This window comes from Colossoma macropomum, unplaced genomic scaffold (assembly GCF_904425465.1).
Source record: "Colossoma macropomum unplaced genomic scaffold, Colossoma_macropomum, whole genome shotgun sequence".
Taxonomy (NCBI): domain Eukaryota; kingdom Metazoa; phylum Chordata; class Actinopteri; order Characiformes; family Serrasalmidae; genus Colossoma; species Colossoma macropomum.
In genome coordinates, this window is record NW_023494800.1 from 22558798 (window position 1) to 22576898 (window position 18101).

Here is an 18101-nt window from a genome sequence, read left to right on the forward strand (position 1 = left end):
AGCCAGATTGTAAAATATCATCTGTCAAATCCTCCATACCACTGAGATAATCCAATCTACTGAGCCATGCCTTACGCAATCTCACTTCATCAGCATCATGACTGATGGTGGACATTTCAGCATTCACACAGTGTTCATTATGAACTTGTGGGTTTAAGATATTTAGAGTTATAGAAGAGGTTGGGGATATGGCAAAAATATAATATTGTGCCACTTCAAGAAATTTTAAATTAAATTTTTTATATTTTTTTTTATATTTTTTATATAATTTTTATTCAATATTTGGATACTGTCCAGTTAAATCAACTAATTCTACAGTCTTTATGATGAAACGTGCAGTTGGTTAGTGTTACTGATTATATCACACTATGTTCAGAAAAGCATATTGTATTATGGCATAATTAATCACAATAACGATGTTTATTGTCATATTGCAAAGATCTAAATTATAGTTTGCTTTTCTCTAAAATATAGGCTACAGCAGGTTTTGGTATTTTTTGTCAGCTGTCCTACCAAATCCGACACGGGACTCCTTAAAATCTAACATATTGTAATACACTGCGAGCAGCTTACAAGGGCACTTTAAAAGGAAGTGTAGAAGCGGCAGCGATTGTCTTTGCAGTTTTATTCATATGTATTTTTCACTTAGTCTCGGTTGGCAAGTCGTTTTAAAACATGCATATGGAAGTAATATGAAGTAAATTATTCAGAACGAAAGGCTGCATCTGCTCTTAAGTGCGTAGGCGTTGCTCGGAGACAAGCGAGCGATTTCATTGGACAGTCGATCAAGTCTAGCCAATCAGATGTGGGCAGAACGTCGACGACGGCAGAGACCGTTCATTTGTTTCCCACCCCTATCCAGGAAACCCCGCCTCTAGCGCGGTTGACTGCTATAGGATTAGCTACCGATAGGTGGACAAACTCGGGAGTCTGAACTACCAGCCAATCCTTGCACAGGAGGGCGGGGCTTGTCTGAATGCGGGTGGGTGTAAAAAAAAACAAGGCTAACAGAGATTATCTTGTTTATGTCGCCATCACTGTCATTCTCATGAGGAGTTAGATGTGACTTCGTTCTTCTGGTTTCGTTGCACGCAGCTCTGCGGGCAGATTGTCGTGTGGTTATGGAAAAGCAGAGTCTGAGAGATTAACTAATTCTATGAGGCTGGGAAACTGCGGGCTAATGTTATAGCCGCGCACAACATGGACGAACGAAATACATGACGAACCTAGTTTTCCGCGCGAAGTGATGTGATGGGCGCCGATGGGAGCAAGAGCAGCAAGGTGCGTACAGGGAGTTAGTCGGGGGGGAGTTTGGACAGGTGCTTTTATTAAGCCTTTTAGGGGTCCATCTGTGATGTAGAAAGACGTGTGCGTGTGTGTGGTGGTTGTTAAGTTTTTATGGGGATCAAATGAACAGTTTGCCAGACATTTTGCTGGCTCACATGAGACATTTGTTTATTTATTCATGTATTTTATAAGAATATTGGAAAAAAAAACTAAAGAGGCTCAAGATTTTCTAAGGTTTAAAGCTGGGTTAGCAGGGTTAGCTGTAATAATACAGAATGAATGCACATACTGCACAAGTAATGAGCTGTTTGTTTAAAATGGGTTCTAAATGTTTTTTTATAGTACCGAACAAAAGTTCTATGGCTTGTAACAGTAACAAAAGCCTTTTTCGTGCTATACACTCTTTAAAAAGATGGTTCGTCAAGGGCTCTTGAGCAAAGAGAATGGTTCTGTTTAGAACCAGTTTATGTTTAAATGGCTCTTTGGTGAAATGGTTCTTCAGATTGATGGAGAATGTGTTGCATATGGTTCTGTATAGCATCAAAAAAGGTTCTTCTGTTGTTATAAGATTGACATTGTAACAATAGCAAAACCCTTTTTGTTGCTATACAACAAAATCAGTCTGAAGAACCATTTGACCATGCAAAGAATCGTTTAAGCATGAAATGGTTCTATGTAGAACCATTCCCTTACTTAAGAGCCCCTGAAGAACCATCTTTTTGAAGAGTGCACAGAACTGTTTAAAAAAGAAATCTTTATATACACAAGTTTTCCATTATAGACAAGAACCATTCAAGCATTCCGATGGTTCTTTGAGTTCTTTAAGTTGTACTATGAGGTGTAAGTTCTATACACTCTTAAAAACATTTCATTGTAAGTTTATTTTGTTTTTATATCTGAGATGTGTGAATGTGAATAAGCTTTTTAAAGTACAAAGAAGCTCTACATAATGTAAAGAATCCAGGAAGAACCCTTAAATTGGCAAAGAACCTTTACGTTTTGTGAAGGTTCTTTAAACCTTTAAAAGGTTCCTCACACTATTAGATTTCTTTTGCATGCATGGTTCTTTAGGAAACCAAAAGTGCTTTGTTTGTGACATGACCCAAATAACCTTTTGTGGCAAGAGTCTGTATAACCCTTGCCTTTATTAAAGAATCATTGAATAGTTTAAAATGCACCTCCAGCAAATAAACAAGTAAATAATTAAAACAAACAAACAAATAAAATCCTGTTCTTAGAAAGCTTCACTCTTTTGCTTCTGCTTTGGGATCTGTCAAGTTTTTCTACATACAAGAATTTCACTCTTCGCCATGGCTGTATTGAAGTATTAATATATTTAATGTTATTCCTTATTCTGCTACAGTAGGAGTGAATGACAGTTTGTTGTTTTGACAGAGCGGAAAATATCAAACACACATGGAAAGTACAGATGGGATCAGATCTGACTTGCTGTCTAAATACACCCTATATGTATATGACGTGTCACAGTGACACACCGACTGGTTTAATTATTAAAAATTCGAGCAGTGTCGCTGCAAGCGGTGCTAAAGAATGCCAAAGGACCTTTTTAGGTCACACACAGCTCGTCATCATCCAATGAACCTTCATTTAGGCTGATGTGAACTTTTCTAGAATAATTATTTCTCCTCATTGAAACACTGGTTAGTTAATGAATTTAATACTAATGTGTTATTACAGAGTATAGAAGTGAATTGCATTGTATGGCAGTGATCATATTGTATTGTATTGTTGCATCATGATTAGCACGTTAGCTTGGGGCTCACATATTAGCTGGTGGCTAGATGGTGGCACGAGACTGAGGCACTATAAAGCACAACTTTTGTTTCAAATATTGTGTTATTTATATGTTGTTAAAACACACTTTACACATTCAAGACTTATTACTGCTCTGTTATGATTCATACAACATTCATTAGAGAAATAAAATATCTCTTGCATTATACATCAGTTATTATTCTATTAAAAACTCATTATATCCAAAACTGTTAGAAATGGATATACAACATTGTAGAATGAAAAGCAGCATAAGGCACATTTTCAGTCGAGTACCGAAAAATGTATCAAGTAGAGACACCACTCATATTGTGTACCATTGAATTTTAATTTTCTTAATTGTTACACGCCTCGTGTTTAATCACTCTGAATTTCGTGATCCCTGTGTGTTACAGCAGGAGAGCCGCTATTTATCCGGTTGGCGCGGCTTTCTCTCCAGTATGGGCATCTCTCTCCCCCCGCCGCTGTGCCAACTTGGTGCATCCCGGCGGATGATTCAGGACAAGGGGGCGCGTATTCCAGAGCACCTGCTGTCCTCCATGCCCGGCCCAGAGAAACTCCGCATGGAGTGGAGTCTCCCCGGCTTCATCACAATGTTTCTGCCTGAGTTCCCCCACCGCACCGTCCCTGGACATGAGCACTTTCAGGTAGGCCACTTTTGCAGTGGATCGCTTGATATTATAACTGAGTCAAAAAGTTCAGAAACCCAAACATAAAGTTAATTCTCATAACTACATAACTTACATATAATTGGCATTGCAGTTATTGAATAATTTGTTGCAGTTACTGAATAATAACAAAGTAGGGAGGTCTGTCAGCTCAGTGGCCATCTTGGCAACGCAGTTATTTCCACTCATTCAAGCCCAAACTCTTTTGTCTTTAACTGGGGGAAAAACTAAAAGCCACATTCACATTACAAAAGGTTATTTGAAATAAATGGTAAAATCTGACAGAAACTGCATAAATAGTATGCAGCATTTGGCTCAAATAATGCACAAAACATGTAACTTATTCTGGCTAGTGCTTGTTTGCATATCTCCACCACACTCACTTGCGGCTTTACCAGCAAGCTGATTGGCTCTTTTATTGAAAGGCAGGGCTTTCCCCATAAACAGACGCCATGTTGAGCGCTACAAATTTTCCTGTTCAGTTTTCAGCCAGTGAACTGTCTTTGTGTTTGTAACGTCTCTAATAATAAATCTTATATTTAATAACTGAATAGGAAGCCTGCAGTTTAAGGAGTTGGTGGTTGCATGCAGGGGCTTTGCAACTGGGGGAATAGTGGAACTAACTACCCAGAGCTCCTATGCTGCATTTACATTGCAGTGAAGCAGAACACTTACCTTGTCGACTATTGGTCGCTTTGTGGGTGTGTCACTAAAATACAAGCAAGTTTAACTGTTCAGCTTTGATTTCAGGGTGTAGTTTGAATATGGACGTGACACACAATGTGACGCTCCCAACCAGAAAAATGTGCTTTTTTGTTTAATCCCCCCTGCATAACTGCCACCTGTCTCAATAGAAATCAATGAGAGGTAAAATGAAAATTGTCTTGCTTAGCTATAATGTAAACACAGCATTACGTGAATGGAGGATTAAAAAGTTTGCTTTGTATAGTTGTACGGTTTTAAATTTAGGAATGGGGCCCATAGTGACTGTATTTAAACAGGGCCCAGACAACTGGGGAAATCCCCTGGTTATGTGTCTCAATATGGTAAAGTATTACAGTGGTCTTTGTAACACTTCTTCTAAAATGCTCTGTGTTTTATACCCCCAGGTCCTGGGTTACATAGCCAAAGGATCCTTTGGCCCCATCTTAAAGGTGAAAGATAAATCAAAAGAAAAGACTTACGCAGTTAAGGTAAATGCAATACTCTTACCATTTCATAATGTCAAAATAAAACATATGTACAAAATATGTAAGCCTGCAGCTCTGTATCACTTCTGTGGGTAAACTGTAGTCTGATCATCACAGTAAGCTTTACAAGTTCTTGGTTACTCAGGTTATCCCAAAGTCTGAGATCCTCCGGCTTGGTGTGCTGGACCAGTCTAAAGAAGAAGTGATAGTCCAGGTGAGTTCAGGCAGATCCGTACTGGCCTTCTCTTGTGCTTTTGGCTCCATGAATGTCTAATGTCTTTTGTATAGTCCACAATTTCAAAATGGCACAGTTGTTTAAGTAGCATTTGGAATCCAGTTCTTAGTGAAAGGATCGAGTTGAAACAGCTGAAGGACAGTTCAAGTGTAGGATCTATACTGTGCATCAGGGAAGTGCTGGATTTTACTTGTTCACGAGGTAAAACTATAGGGAGGGTGAATGTAAACCTCCATCTTTGTATCCTTGCCCATATTGACCCCTGTCCATAAAAAGGCAGAATTGTGGACCTGCAGTGGTTCAATGACTCAGTTAGTCTGTGCCGTTGTTGTTGTTTGACTGTTGCCTTGCAGCGTCAGGTCCGCCACCCTTTCGTCCATGATCTGCAGGACTGCTGGCAGACCCAGCGTCATCTCTACATTAGTGAGTGACTCAGACCCCACCCCCCACCTCGGCCCAGCTTTCCTCCTGCTTTTCCTACCAGAATGTCCACCTTTCCTCACACCTAATCACTGTTTCCCTAGCTACCACAAACCCTCTTCTTTCATGTGTTCAGGCTCTTCCCTTATCCTTGTAAATCGTTCTACTTTAAAGAAATACTTCGGTGAAAAAAATTATTTTCCCTTAGCAGAAATATAGTTGATCATTCAAAACATGTTTGGTGTCTGACGTGTGCTTCTTTAGAAACCATATAAGCAAGAAACCATATAAGCAAGCAAGCCTCGCAGCTCCAGTGCAGAACTAAAGAAGCAAACTTATGACACCAAACAGCCAGCTTATCTAATCGACTACCTTTGGGGTGAGGAAGATTGTGTACATTTGATTTTTCTCTAAACAATCACATGAAGCACCTTTCACTTTACTTCAGAAAAGAGAATGAGCTCAGAGAACTAGGCACGTCACAGTTACTACATAATCGCCTAACTGCAGTTATTTGAGCTGATCGCCACAGTTGTTAGTTGTGTTTATGTCACAACAATCAGAATGTGTGTTGGTGCGTTTTATCAGTTGGGTGGAGGCGAATGAATGTTACAGAAAGTAGAAATGCATTTATTGAGACATTAAAACAACAAAAGTTTTAACTTTGATGCCACGTCACATATAGAGGGGAGTAGTTAGCAGTGAGTAATGTTTTTTTGTGTTTGTGTCATCAGTTGGGAGCTACTAAGTATCGACAGCTAGAAATCAAAGCCAATTTGACCACTTTAGGCTTGTACTTCAGTAGTTACAGACAATAAACAAAAAGCTTGTTAACTTAATTTTTTGTCATCAAGTTGACAAATCAGCCTTCTGGAGAGACTCAGGACTCTAGACTAGGGCACAGGATGTACCTTTTTTTTACTAGGCACTTTCTAGCACTTACTTGAAGGAAAGCCAAAAAGATAACAGGGCTGCACAGTCTATACCTGCCAAGAGGCTAAAAGGCACTTAAGTAGATTATCAGTATATCATGACTGTCCATGGTGCGATTTTCTCTGGAACCAGACTTGCTGTTTTGTACTCCGAGTGAGTACATGCTGTCTGAGTAGAAAACAGGCCAAACCTACTGTGTCTATTTCTACCTGTATTACCAGGAGAATTAAGGGTATCTCATTAGAACATGCTCAGAGCCACAGATTAGTTCTATACTGCACCACCACATAGACCATGCAGAGTGATTTGGAAAAGGCACAGTGCAGTTAGGGCAGTGGCTGCTAATCCTGGTGTTGAAGTAAGGGCTGGCAATATAGCAAAAATGTTAAATCCCTTAACCATTCGAGGTGTCAGTGTTCGAATACGGCAGTCACTATTTGGGTACTCGTTCTGTTTTATTACAGTAAAATGGAGAACAATTCAGTGAAACACTGTGCAATGAAAAATGCCTGAACGTGAGCCAATGCAGAGTGTGTGTAGTTAGAGACATGACTGAAAAGGTAGAGAAGGCAGGTAGTACAGCTGTATTTCTTACTAGACTAGGCTCTAGCTGATGTTGGGTCCAGAAACATACATACATACATACATCATCTAAACCGCCTATCCTTCTGGGTCGCGGTGGGGTGCTGGAGCCTATCCCAGCTGTCATTGGGCAGAAGGCAGGATACACCCTGGACAGGTCGCCAGTCCATTGCAGGGCAGACAGACAGACATATTCAATCACACACACACTCACACCTAGGGGCAATTCAGCATTTCCAATTGGCCTGACTGCATGTCTTTAGACTGTGGGAGGAAACCGGAGTACCCAGAGGAAACCCACGCCGACACGGGGAGAACATGCAAACTCCACACAGAAAGGACTCTGGTCGCCCGGCTGGGAATCGAACCCAGGCCCTTGTTGCTGTGAGGCGACAGCACTGGGTCCAGAAACAGTGAAAATATATTTCTCTGACAAACAATCATGTGGGGCATTGTCCACTTTGGTGAAAATATCTTGTTCAGAAGATGAGTTCTCATCACCATCCCGTGTACCACTTAGCTGGAGTTTTAGCTGAAGAGGCAACATGAAAACTACCAATTTTCCTTTGCCTGTTTTGAATAAAACAACGTTTTCAAACCTGTTTCCTCTGCCTGCTGCTGATTTTTTTTTGCCTCTTAAACCAGACCCATTGGCTAAATGTGTAAGCCTACCCCTATACGTCCGTTTTGCTTGAAGTTCTTTTCTTCCTTACCTGTGGTTAATAGGATGTCTATTCAGTAACTCTTAGCTACTCTTAGTAACTCTTTTCAAAACTAGTCAGAATGCACACCTACTGCACAGCAGACTCAGTGGTGGAAATAGGCATGGCCTGCGAGAGTTTATTGTTGATGTGAGGTAACAATCTGCCTTAACTCAAGATGCAGTCCAAATAAGTTTTGTATTTGCGTGGGATAATTATTTTTTTTCTTGCCTGCTCCCACCTGCAGACCTATATAGCTGGGACTGTCAAAGTCGACAATCAACTGTCATGTCTGTTATCTAGCAACCGACCATATGCACGCAGCTGAAAAGTAAACACGTCAAAAATGTAAGTTACAGCTGCTGTCACTGATGTCAAAAAGGTCAAAACAAAACTAAAGTCACGAACGCTTTAACAGTGCTATCAAAACTATAGAAACTGGCAGTTAAAACAGACGTTAGGTCAGCTCTGGGGTTTTCTTAAAGTTAAGACAGAATTTAGGAAATTTTGTCTAGTTAAGATGTTAATGTAATACTGTTCTCTTATCTGGAGTTAGAATAAGATTATGAACTTAAAAAGTGTTGTTCTGTAATAGCTATTGACCTAAATTCAGTGCTAACTGAAGTTGTCCTAGTAACTAAACAGATAAGATTTCAGAGTTAAGATGTTTCTGAGTTACATCTGTGTTCACGACTGAAAACGACTGCCATAGGTCAGACTTGCCTTTAGTAGTGTTTATTCTCATGTATTCACCTTTGTAGTTATTATTGATTGTAATCATTTCTTCATCTGTGGGATTCCCTTACATGCATGTGTTGTCCTGCTCTCACCCACATTGGGCTGGTTAATGTTGGGCTGCAACATATTGTGTTGCTCATCTCTATTTTGTAGGCCTCTCGACTGCTAGCCAGGTAACATGCTATCAGCTGCATTTATTACAGGGAGTAGACGAGAGTGTTGTGGGTTTCAAGGTGTCCAGACCAGAAGAAAATGTATGCAGACTGTTCTAAAAGTACCAAACCATGAGAGAAAGACACAGTGATATGTAAATTATCATTGATAGCATATCATAATATCGCCTGTCCTGAAGCAGCTCCAGAAGTCAGAACTGCAGAATGCAAGGAATGCCACTGTTTAATATGACCCCAGTCCTGCTCTGTACCACACAACACTACCAACATCACATCCCTGTTCAAACCTCAGTCCTTCTTTCCCTTCACTGAATTAGCAGAGTGTGTTTTTCTTTCTTCCTTCAACTGTGGTATTTGTTCCCCTGGTACAGTGTTGAGACCAAGCTGTGACTGTTGCACTTTTGTTGACTCCTTGACTTCTGATTTTCACCCAGCTGTGTAGATAATAGGGCTGTCCCCGACTAAGCATCCCCAAGAAAAGAAAGGTTTAAGTAAACAGCATATTGGAAGACCTTGTATTATAGAACTTAAAACTAGTTGCTCCTTAAATGAAAGCTTTTGTTTCACCTCTGGATGTTATTGAGAACGATTTTAACAACTTTTGAAGCATGGCTTCGTAACACATTCAGTAAAAGGGTAATTCCTACATAATGAAATCTTGGCGATGTAAACATTCAGAGTTGTTTAATGTAAAAAGGTGCATTGCAAAGAAACACACCGATGTCTAAAACTCAAATATAGCCATTTTATTCACTATCCAAAACCACCAGTGTCTTCAGAGTTTTTGTAATGTTGATAATAGCAAAATAGCGGTAGATCTGGAAATCTTTGGGGGCTTTAAACCAAAATCATATATGAATGTATTGTAAAACACTGTGTCATTCTTCAGGCAGCGTTTTATAACCATAACCATTTCATATAATAACTTTCTGTGTATTAAACCCTTCAGATGTTTGGTTCCTATCACCACCACTGTGAACAATGACTCAGTGAGTTTCTCTAGACTGGGGAATATTACATCAAACCACTCTGAATGACTTTGTTTTCATTTTAACTCCTAAATGATGCAGAAATGTAAATGTATATGGAGATTTGCTAGCAACATGGTCCAAACTTCCATTTGCTAAAATATCTAAATGTAAATGTAAACATAAAAAATTACAGAAAGATATAAAAAATTGCATTTAGTCGGAATGGCTGATTTAGTTGACTAGTTGACTTAGAGGGGACAGCCCTAATAGATGACCTCTACCTGTGTGAAGAGGACTGTGTTTATTTATTGTGGGTCAGCTGCTGATACGGCTGCATGGCAGCGTGCCTTTAGATTCAGTTAATCACACAGGATGTTCTGGGTTTATCTGGAACATAGATTTAACTTTGTTTTTTTTCCCTCAATCAGATTTTTTTGTGTGTATGTGGGTCTATACATATCGTGTGTGTTTATCTGTGATTGAGACAGATGTTGTGGACAGATGTGTTGGTTTGAGTCTGGCGCTCTGCCAGCATAACAGCCATGACCTCTGTGCATGTATGTGTTTGTGTAGATGATTGAGTTAGAATATGGTTGTGTATTTGTTAGGGCTGGCCAGAATAGCATTTTACAGGCTTTAAATACTGCTTGTATACTCAGAATGAGTCATTGAGTACTTGGTACTACTCAAAACCACCCAGTTTAATCAGTGTTTCAGTTCACATTGGCTCCGCTAGACATGTCTTAGATTCATCAAAACATGACTCTTTCTGATCCGTCACACTTTGTCACTTGCACACAAGTGAAGGGTTTACTCTATAGAGATCCAGTCAAATCAGTTTAACATGAGATAAAGACAACACGAGTAAACACAAAATGCAGCGTTTAAATGATCATTCCATTTATTGAAGATAAAGATGTATTCAAAACCTATATCACCCATGTGAAAAAGTAATTGCCGCCTAAGCCTAATAACTGGTTGTGCCACCGTTGGCAGTAACAACTGAAATCAAACGTGAAATCACTGTGCAGGAATTCTTTGCAGAATTGTTTTAATTCAGCTACATTGGAGGGTTTTAGAGCATGAGCTGCCTGTTTAAGTTCTTGCCACAACATCTTAATGGGATTCAAGTCAGGACTTTGACACCGGCCACTCCACAACCTTAATTTTGTTTCTTTTGAGTCATTTAGAGGTGGATTTGTTTGTGTGCTTCGGATCATTGTCCTGCTGCATAAACCAACTGCACTTAAGCTTTAGGTCACAAAGTGACAGGCGGACATTCTCTTTCAAGATTTACTGATAGAGAGCAAAATTCATGGTTCCATCAAGTATGACAAGTCATCCAGATACTGTTGAAGCAAAGCAGCCCTAGACCATCACACTACCACCACAATGTTTAACTGTCATGTGTTCTTATGGTAGAATGCTGTGTTAGCTTTACGCCAGATGTAACAGGACCAATGTCTTCCAAAAAGTTCCACCTTTGACTCATCAGTCCACAGAACATTATTCCAAAAGTCTTGGGGGTCATCTAGATGTTTTTTGGCAAATGCAAGACGAGGCTTTGTGTTCCTTTCGGTCAGCAGTGATTTGCGCCTCCATTCCCCATGGATGCCATTTTTGCCCAGTGTCTTAATTATTGTGGAATCATGTACACTATGTTCTTAACTGAGGCAAGTGAGGCCTGTAGTTCAGATGTTAGTCTGACCTCCTAGATGAGTGGTCGATGCACTCTGGGTAAGATTTTGGTAGGCTGGCCACTCATGGGGAGGTTCTCCATTGTTCCAAGTTTTCTCCATTTGTGGATAATGGCTCTTGCTGTGGTTCACTGGAATCCAAGAGCTTTAGCAATGGCTTTGTAACCTTTTCCAGTCTGGGAGACTTCAATGACTTTGAAATCTCTTTAAAATCTCTTTAAAACGTGGCATTATGTGCTGCATTTTGAGACCTTATAGCCTGATTCATATTGCCAGACACATTGTATTTAAGGGATTTTTAGATTCAAATTGAAGTTGAACCCAGTAGTCAATTGAATTTGGTTAACTAGTTGATTTAGTAGCTAAGGGCCTTTTTTAGATTTAGCGGCTAATTACTGTTCCACATAGAGCCAGGTATGGCTGAACAGCATTTTTCCATTTTCATTTTCAACAAATGAAATCATCATTTAAAAACTGCATTTTGTGTTTACTTTATCTTTGTCTAATATCAAAAGTAGTTTGATGATCCGAAACATTCAAGTGTGACAAATACACAAAAATAGAAGAAATTGGGAAGGGGGCAAATACTTTTTCACCGCACTGTAAGATGATTCATCAAAGATGTCATGCCTTCACAGTATACTAGCTTTTAATCACACATTGTGTGTTGAGTATTTTTCTTATTGTCAGATGATTGAAGGTGCTCTCACACGCACAGCCTCTGCTCTATTAGCTTTGAAGGCTGAGATGTGCAGTTTGTTGCGCTCTGAGGTGAGGTGATGTAGATGCCTGGAATTCATTTATGATGTATTCGAAACTAAACCAGCTATAACGTATGTATTGTCAACATTTCTCATACATTAACAAACACTGTTCTATCTGAAGGCTGCTGCAGATTAAATGTATTTAGGCTACAACTGTTGTGGCTTAAAAAAGACAAAGCTTTCAAATCCTGAATGAAGAATTAAATACCACCGTAATAAATGAGTACTCGAGTATTTGAACTATTCAGGGCCAGCCCTAGTATTTGTCTGTGTGTATATCTGTGTCTGTTTTTCTGTCTGTATTTTGTCTCTGCTTGTCCACTTGACTTTCTGTTGTGTCGCTGTGGGTTTGTTTGACTGCATGTTTTCCTAACACTCTGCTTATTCCCTTTCTAGTGTGTGACTACTGCAGTACAGGAGATTTATACACCTACTGGGTGATGATCGGTCAGTTTGGGGAAGGTGCAGTGAAGGTATTTGCCGCGGAGCTCGGCTCTGCTTTGGGTGAGTCCTGAATGTAAACTCACTTTAAATACCTCAGTGTAAGTGGTGGTAGGTGGACTGGTTGCAAAGATAAACATACTGAACATCTGCTAGTGGCTAAAAATCAAATGTACATAGTTGATCCCAAATGTAGGGAATAAGCTAAGACTTGTTTGGTTATTGCTTTAAACTGCATAAATAAATCATCACATATTTGCCTCAAACCATGCCAAGACACTCATTTTTGGGCGGAGATTCTAATGCACTCTCTCAGCAAAAAGGGTTCTATATAATACCAAAAAAGCATTCGTTACTTTGACTCGTAAAAATGTGAAAACATTTTTGATGCTATGTAGAACCATTTTTAAATGGTTCTTTAAAGAACCATATACAAGAGCTTCTCCAGAGAAGAGAAGAAGAACAAATATGTTTTGGTGGATCAACCACCATTGAGATCTTTTTCATTTCATATTTTCATACAAGCATCAGACAAATCAAAATAAAAAGTGATTTTGTGTTACATAATGCGACTTACTATGCAGTCTGTGTTACTATGCAGTCTGTGTTACTATGCAGTCAATGTTACTATGCAGTCAGTTCCTGAAGGGAATCTTAACCGAGGGACAACTAATTGTAGGCATTTCTGATATCTCAAAAGCTACACAGTGTAAAATGTTTTAGAATAATATTAGTATTTGAATAATTGGATATCCACAGTATCTGTAAACATATGTACAATATATAATATATAATGTCATATAATATTTTGTTTTACTTGAGTTACAGTGAAATGCTGTAGGCAAAAATCTAAAATTCTCCAAATTGCAGGGTTTCTTCATGATTTTGGGATCATCCACCGTGATGTAAAGGTAAATACTTTACTATGTGTTTTACCATGTTGATAAATGGGTGGTCAGATGAAGCGACATGCAGTCAGATGTCTGCAAATCAAGACGTTTTTCATTTTTCATTTCTGTCCTAGATGGAGAATATCCTCTTAACAGATCAAGGTAAGAGCAGGCTGTAACTTGCGCTGCATCCACTAGAGGGTGATACAGACTAGCCTTTCCTTTCTGCCAGCATAGAACATTCCAGAATCCAGACTGTTTACAAGACAGATATCCATGTTCTAATATGTAGTGATGGCAGTTTAAATAGTCCTGGAAATAAAGATGGTTTTTAAAAAGATGCTGTTTTCAAAATATGAAAAAATATCAAAACCATCTTTATTAAAGATTTTTATTCTTTTTGTATTTTTATATGAAATTATACACAATAGGTGTAAATCTTTTTAAGAGCATCAAGAAAATATTAATTTCAAGAAAATTATGAAATGACCTTGACGTCCCTTTATGAGTGCTAGTCAAATCACACAGTAGCACAGGCTAGCACAGTGGACATAATACCACACTAATTGTCTGTTAATGGGCCAGACTATTGTAATGATTTAATGTCTGTATGTGGATGTGTTGCAGGTCACTTACGGCTGGCTGATTTTGGTCTGTCGCGACGGCTCGAGCGAGGAGGGAGGGCATTCACCATCTGTGGCACTATTCAGTACATGGGTAATTATATTAGGAGAGACGGATGAAATACAGACAAAACAACCATTCATACATGCAGGAATGTAAGCATGAATGTATGTGCAGTATGTATGCTTATTGTATCATTGTGAATCATTTTAATGAACACACATAGGTCTGCTCATAGACATTATAATGAAGTCGTGACGGGTATGTAGTAAACTGCACAGTTAAGTTAAAATCCAGGGTGTTTTCTATAGTCTTGCAAGAGCATCCTGTTCCCTTATAGCTCCTGAAGTGCTCAGCGGGGGCCCATACGGTCATGCTGCTGATTGGTGGTCTCTCGGCATACTGCTCTTTGCATTGGCCACTGGCAAGGTGAGGTCATAAAGCATGTCACTGCCATGTGACTGCATCATTGTGCAGTCGTTGTTATTTATAACCAGTGATGCTTGAGTACAAGAGAATATCTGAGCTTTCATATTTTATATTTCTGCATATTTCTCATTTCTTCTGGAACAATATATTTCAATCTAGACTATGAGTTTAAAGCAATGGTTCAGCCACAAATGTCTAATGTACACAGTTTCCCCTTTATGCCCAATGTAAGTCGGCCAAGACATGTTTGTGGTATAAAGATAGCTTCTTTAGTTTTGTGCTGGAGCTACAAGGCTAACATAGCTAATAAGTATACCCCACCACTTAGCATCATGCAAACTGCATGCCCGAATCATCACATTTTTGCCTCTTACATTGTTAGGTTGTTAAATAATCTTAAGTAGACTTTCTTTTGTGGTTTCTGACACAGTGTAATATACTGTTATCTATAAAAATGGACAAAGGATTCCTATATTGTTTGATGCCCAGATGCCAGTAACACAGTTTGGATTAGTAAACACTTCCTATTATTGATTTGTTTTATCAAGGTAACGATAAAGTGTGACTGATGTTTGAAGAGTATTCATGTTCATGCATTTTCTTGTTTTAAAACGATCATTTGTGACAAAAACAAAATAAAAATCTACAAAGTTTGTTTTGTTAGATCAGCTTCTTTACATTTCAGATAAACCCAACAACATTGTTGAGAAATAACGTGATTACAGCAGATGAGTAGTTCAAACGACAAAAATAGCCACTTTTTTGCATCTGTTTCAAGTGTTAGACAGTCTCATACCAAGTAGTATTAGACCTTATTAGCTAATTTCAAAAGTGTGTACTTGTGATCCTTGACCTTAGAGATGAAATATCTCACTGCATTGTCTTTTCCTGTCTCAGTTCCCTGTGCCTCCTGAGCTGGATCATTGCAGTATGCTGAGGAAGGTGCGCTGCTTTCCCTATGAGATGCCCAGAAGTTTCTCTCCTCCATTTGCTCTTTTGCTCACTGAGGTGAGGCACGAACTCTTTCCTGGAGGTTCAGCCGTCCACACAATACTTAAGTTCATAGAAGACGAGTTATATGAACTTGCTGTAGAGTCTCTAAGAAAGTCCTTAAACTGTTTCTGAGAATTTTATTTTGGACAAAATATGAAGTCATATTTATCTTCTTTGACACCCTCCCCAGCTTCTGTGCAAGACCCCAACCCGTCGTCTGCGAACGCTGGAGCGCTTCAAGCGACAGACCTTTTTCCGCGGCACACCCTTCGACTCGCAGCTGCTGCAGAAGACACCCATGGAGCTCATCCTGGAGCTGAAAAAGCGGCCTGACCGCCCTGCCAAAGCCCGCCGAGGTCTCACCCTGGAGCCCTTCTCCAACTTTGACTGCGACTTCCTCGTAGATTCAACCTCCAGTCCAGCCCAGGAGATGTCCCCTACTCTTGCTAACATAGAACTAGTGGAGGCCCTCATCCAAGGCCATGTATCTCAGGGCAGTGTTCCACAGCAGGAAGTGTTTGTGTAGCAGTAAGCTGACTGAATAGAACTGTCTGCAGAGAGACACATGGACAATTGTTTACATTTCATGTATCAAACTGCATGTCTTGCTTTTACAGATACTCAGGCCTGCTACCTAATTTTGGGGTTGAATTTTAAAGGGTGTCGTTTTTGAACTTTGAACTGCGCAAGATACTCTGGGTCACATTTATGTTCATGAGAAACCGTAGCACTAAATGTGCCTTGATGCAGCTCACAATGTACATGAAACTAATGTTTGATTTACTAAGGCTGTAGCTTATTATATAACCTATGATAGAAGTGTTAATAAGTGAAGTTCTACCAAAACATTCTGTAAGGATGTAATTCTAATCCCACTAGAATTTGGGAAACAGTAACATGGATTGCGGGTGTTACTGAAAATGTGAAGCACTGAATTTATTTGACTCAAATGTGTCTGTTTGTATTTCCACGTAACATAAGCGTACATCCTTGAGAAGGTACGCATACAGTTATTCTCAAAAGTATGTAAACTGAAAGACAAAATTGTGGTGATGCAATATGTTTTGTTCATGTGGAAATTTGAACATTTTTAATTCAGTGCATTACTTTTTTCAGCACATGTTGAAGCTGCATGAAGACATTTTCTGGTGTATGAATATTCAGCCCAGAGAGTTGATACAGTTTTATCGTGTTGGCAAATATTCATTCAGCACTTGTTCTATGCCTGTGTCTCTGTCTAGTCAATATGACTGCTGCCATTGTTAAAGAAAGTCTACCAACAACACGTCTTTGAGATGCTACCACTAATCTACACCTGTTTTTAAGAGGCTGAGAAAGTTCCATACAAACTGGCTGTTGCTAGATGCGCAAATTTTCCAATCATGGTGCATAAAATGTGCTTTTAGGCTTGTATGGCAGTTTGGAGGAGAATGCGTCCTGTTAAGACAAGTACATCTGTTCCTTCGTGTGGTATGTTCTTTACCATAGAATTTTTGCAGAGTGCTCTTGTCCCTTTGTTGTTCTGTTTTGAGCAAAAAGCCAGATTGGATGTTTATTTTATGCCATAAGAGCTCCTAAATTCCCCAGCCACAGGTTTTTCACAATTCTCAGGGCTGTTGTAAATAGCACATTTAAGAGTTATCCTTAACGTGATTATCCTAAACTACAAACCTCAATATTCTAATGCGCCACCAGTGGATACCTCCACCTTTGCATGATATTCTATTTGAAACTGTGTGTTGTCACAGATCTTCTGCCTAATGCACTTTTGTCTTTTAACATGTGTTTACAAATGTATGTTGTGGCATGAGAGGCATCTTTTTATTTTAGTAAAATGTGGAGGAGTCAAACATTGAGCACAGAAAGTGTAATGTAACAAACGTATATTAAATGGTGTACATTTAGCTGATGCTTTTATTCAAGGCAACTTCCATTGCCTATTGCAGGCGCGGCCTGTTGGGGTCGAATCACCTTGCTCAAGGTCTTAATGGAGTATCATGATGTTATCAGGATGGTATCAAGCCCATATATTTTTTTTAAAGAAACTTTCCTGACCAGTGGGTTACCACTACCCCAAATACAAAATCATTTACTATTTGAGTATGTTTATAATGATTTGCTGTTTCAGATAACTGAGCCTCTTTGCATCTATGCACAATTCTCCCTTAATGTCTGCATTTTGTCTGAGATGACAGTCCTTACTGTTTGCCCTGAATGCCTCACACCTTTCATCCTTTCTTGTATTGTAAATCATAAAATGTACTTTATTCAGAATATAGGGAAAGATGATGTCAAGATGATGATAAGTTGTTTCATGTGCTTTGTGTCCATTTGAGTACTTTTATCACAGTTAAAAGCGACTGAACAACTATAATTAATGTGTGACTTGTTGCTTGGTATTCAAATACAGGTGATTTAATAAAAAAAAGATTGTACCAAATTATTTAACTTGACTTTTTACTTGATGACTCCTTCATGACTCAGCATTCTCTGTTTTTCTCTCTGTCTCCTTCAATGGCGTGTCTCTGTACCACAAACATGCTGGCTATACTCAATATAATGTACAAATAC

At 39.1% G+C, this 18101-nt stretch overlaps 1 protein-coding gene across 1 annotated transcript; it reads left to right on the plus strand.

The window, feature by feature from the left end:
* Positions 1-987: 987 nt before the first annotated feature.
* On the plus strand, positions 988-17960 carry rskrb (ribosomal protein S6 kinase related b). The gene is made up of 12 exons (XM_036588727.1): positions 988-1281; positions 3477-3728; positions 4859-4942; positions 5085-5153; positions 5528-5597; positions 12550-12657; positions 13465-13505; positions 13619-13646; positions 14112-14201; positions 14449-14537; positions 15435-15545; positions 15721-17960. Exons 1-12 carry the CDS (start codon positions 1252-1254, stop codon positions 16054-16056), a joined length of 1308 nt encoding a protein of 435 aa, XP_036444620.1. The 5' UTR covers positions 988-1251; the 3' UTR covers positions 16057-17960.
* Positions 17961-18101: the final 141 nt, after the last annotated feature.

Excerpts from the sequence above, each read along its gene's own strand:
- rskrb (XM_036588727.1), top strand. The coding sequence starts at position 1,252 with ATGGGCGCCGATGGGAGCAAGAGCAGCAAG. Across the intron at positions 5,154-5,527 it reads AAGAAGAAGTGATAGTCCAG|CGTCAGGTCCGCCACCCTTT; the intron begins GTGAGTTCAGGC and ends GTTGCCTTGCAG. Across the intron at positions 15,546-15,720 it reads TTGCTCTTTTGCTCACTGAG|CTTCTGTGCAAGACCCCAAC; the intron begins GTGAGGCACGAA and ends CACCCTCCCCAG.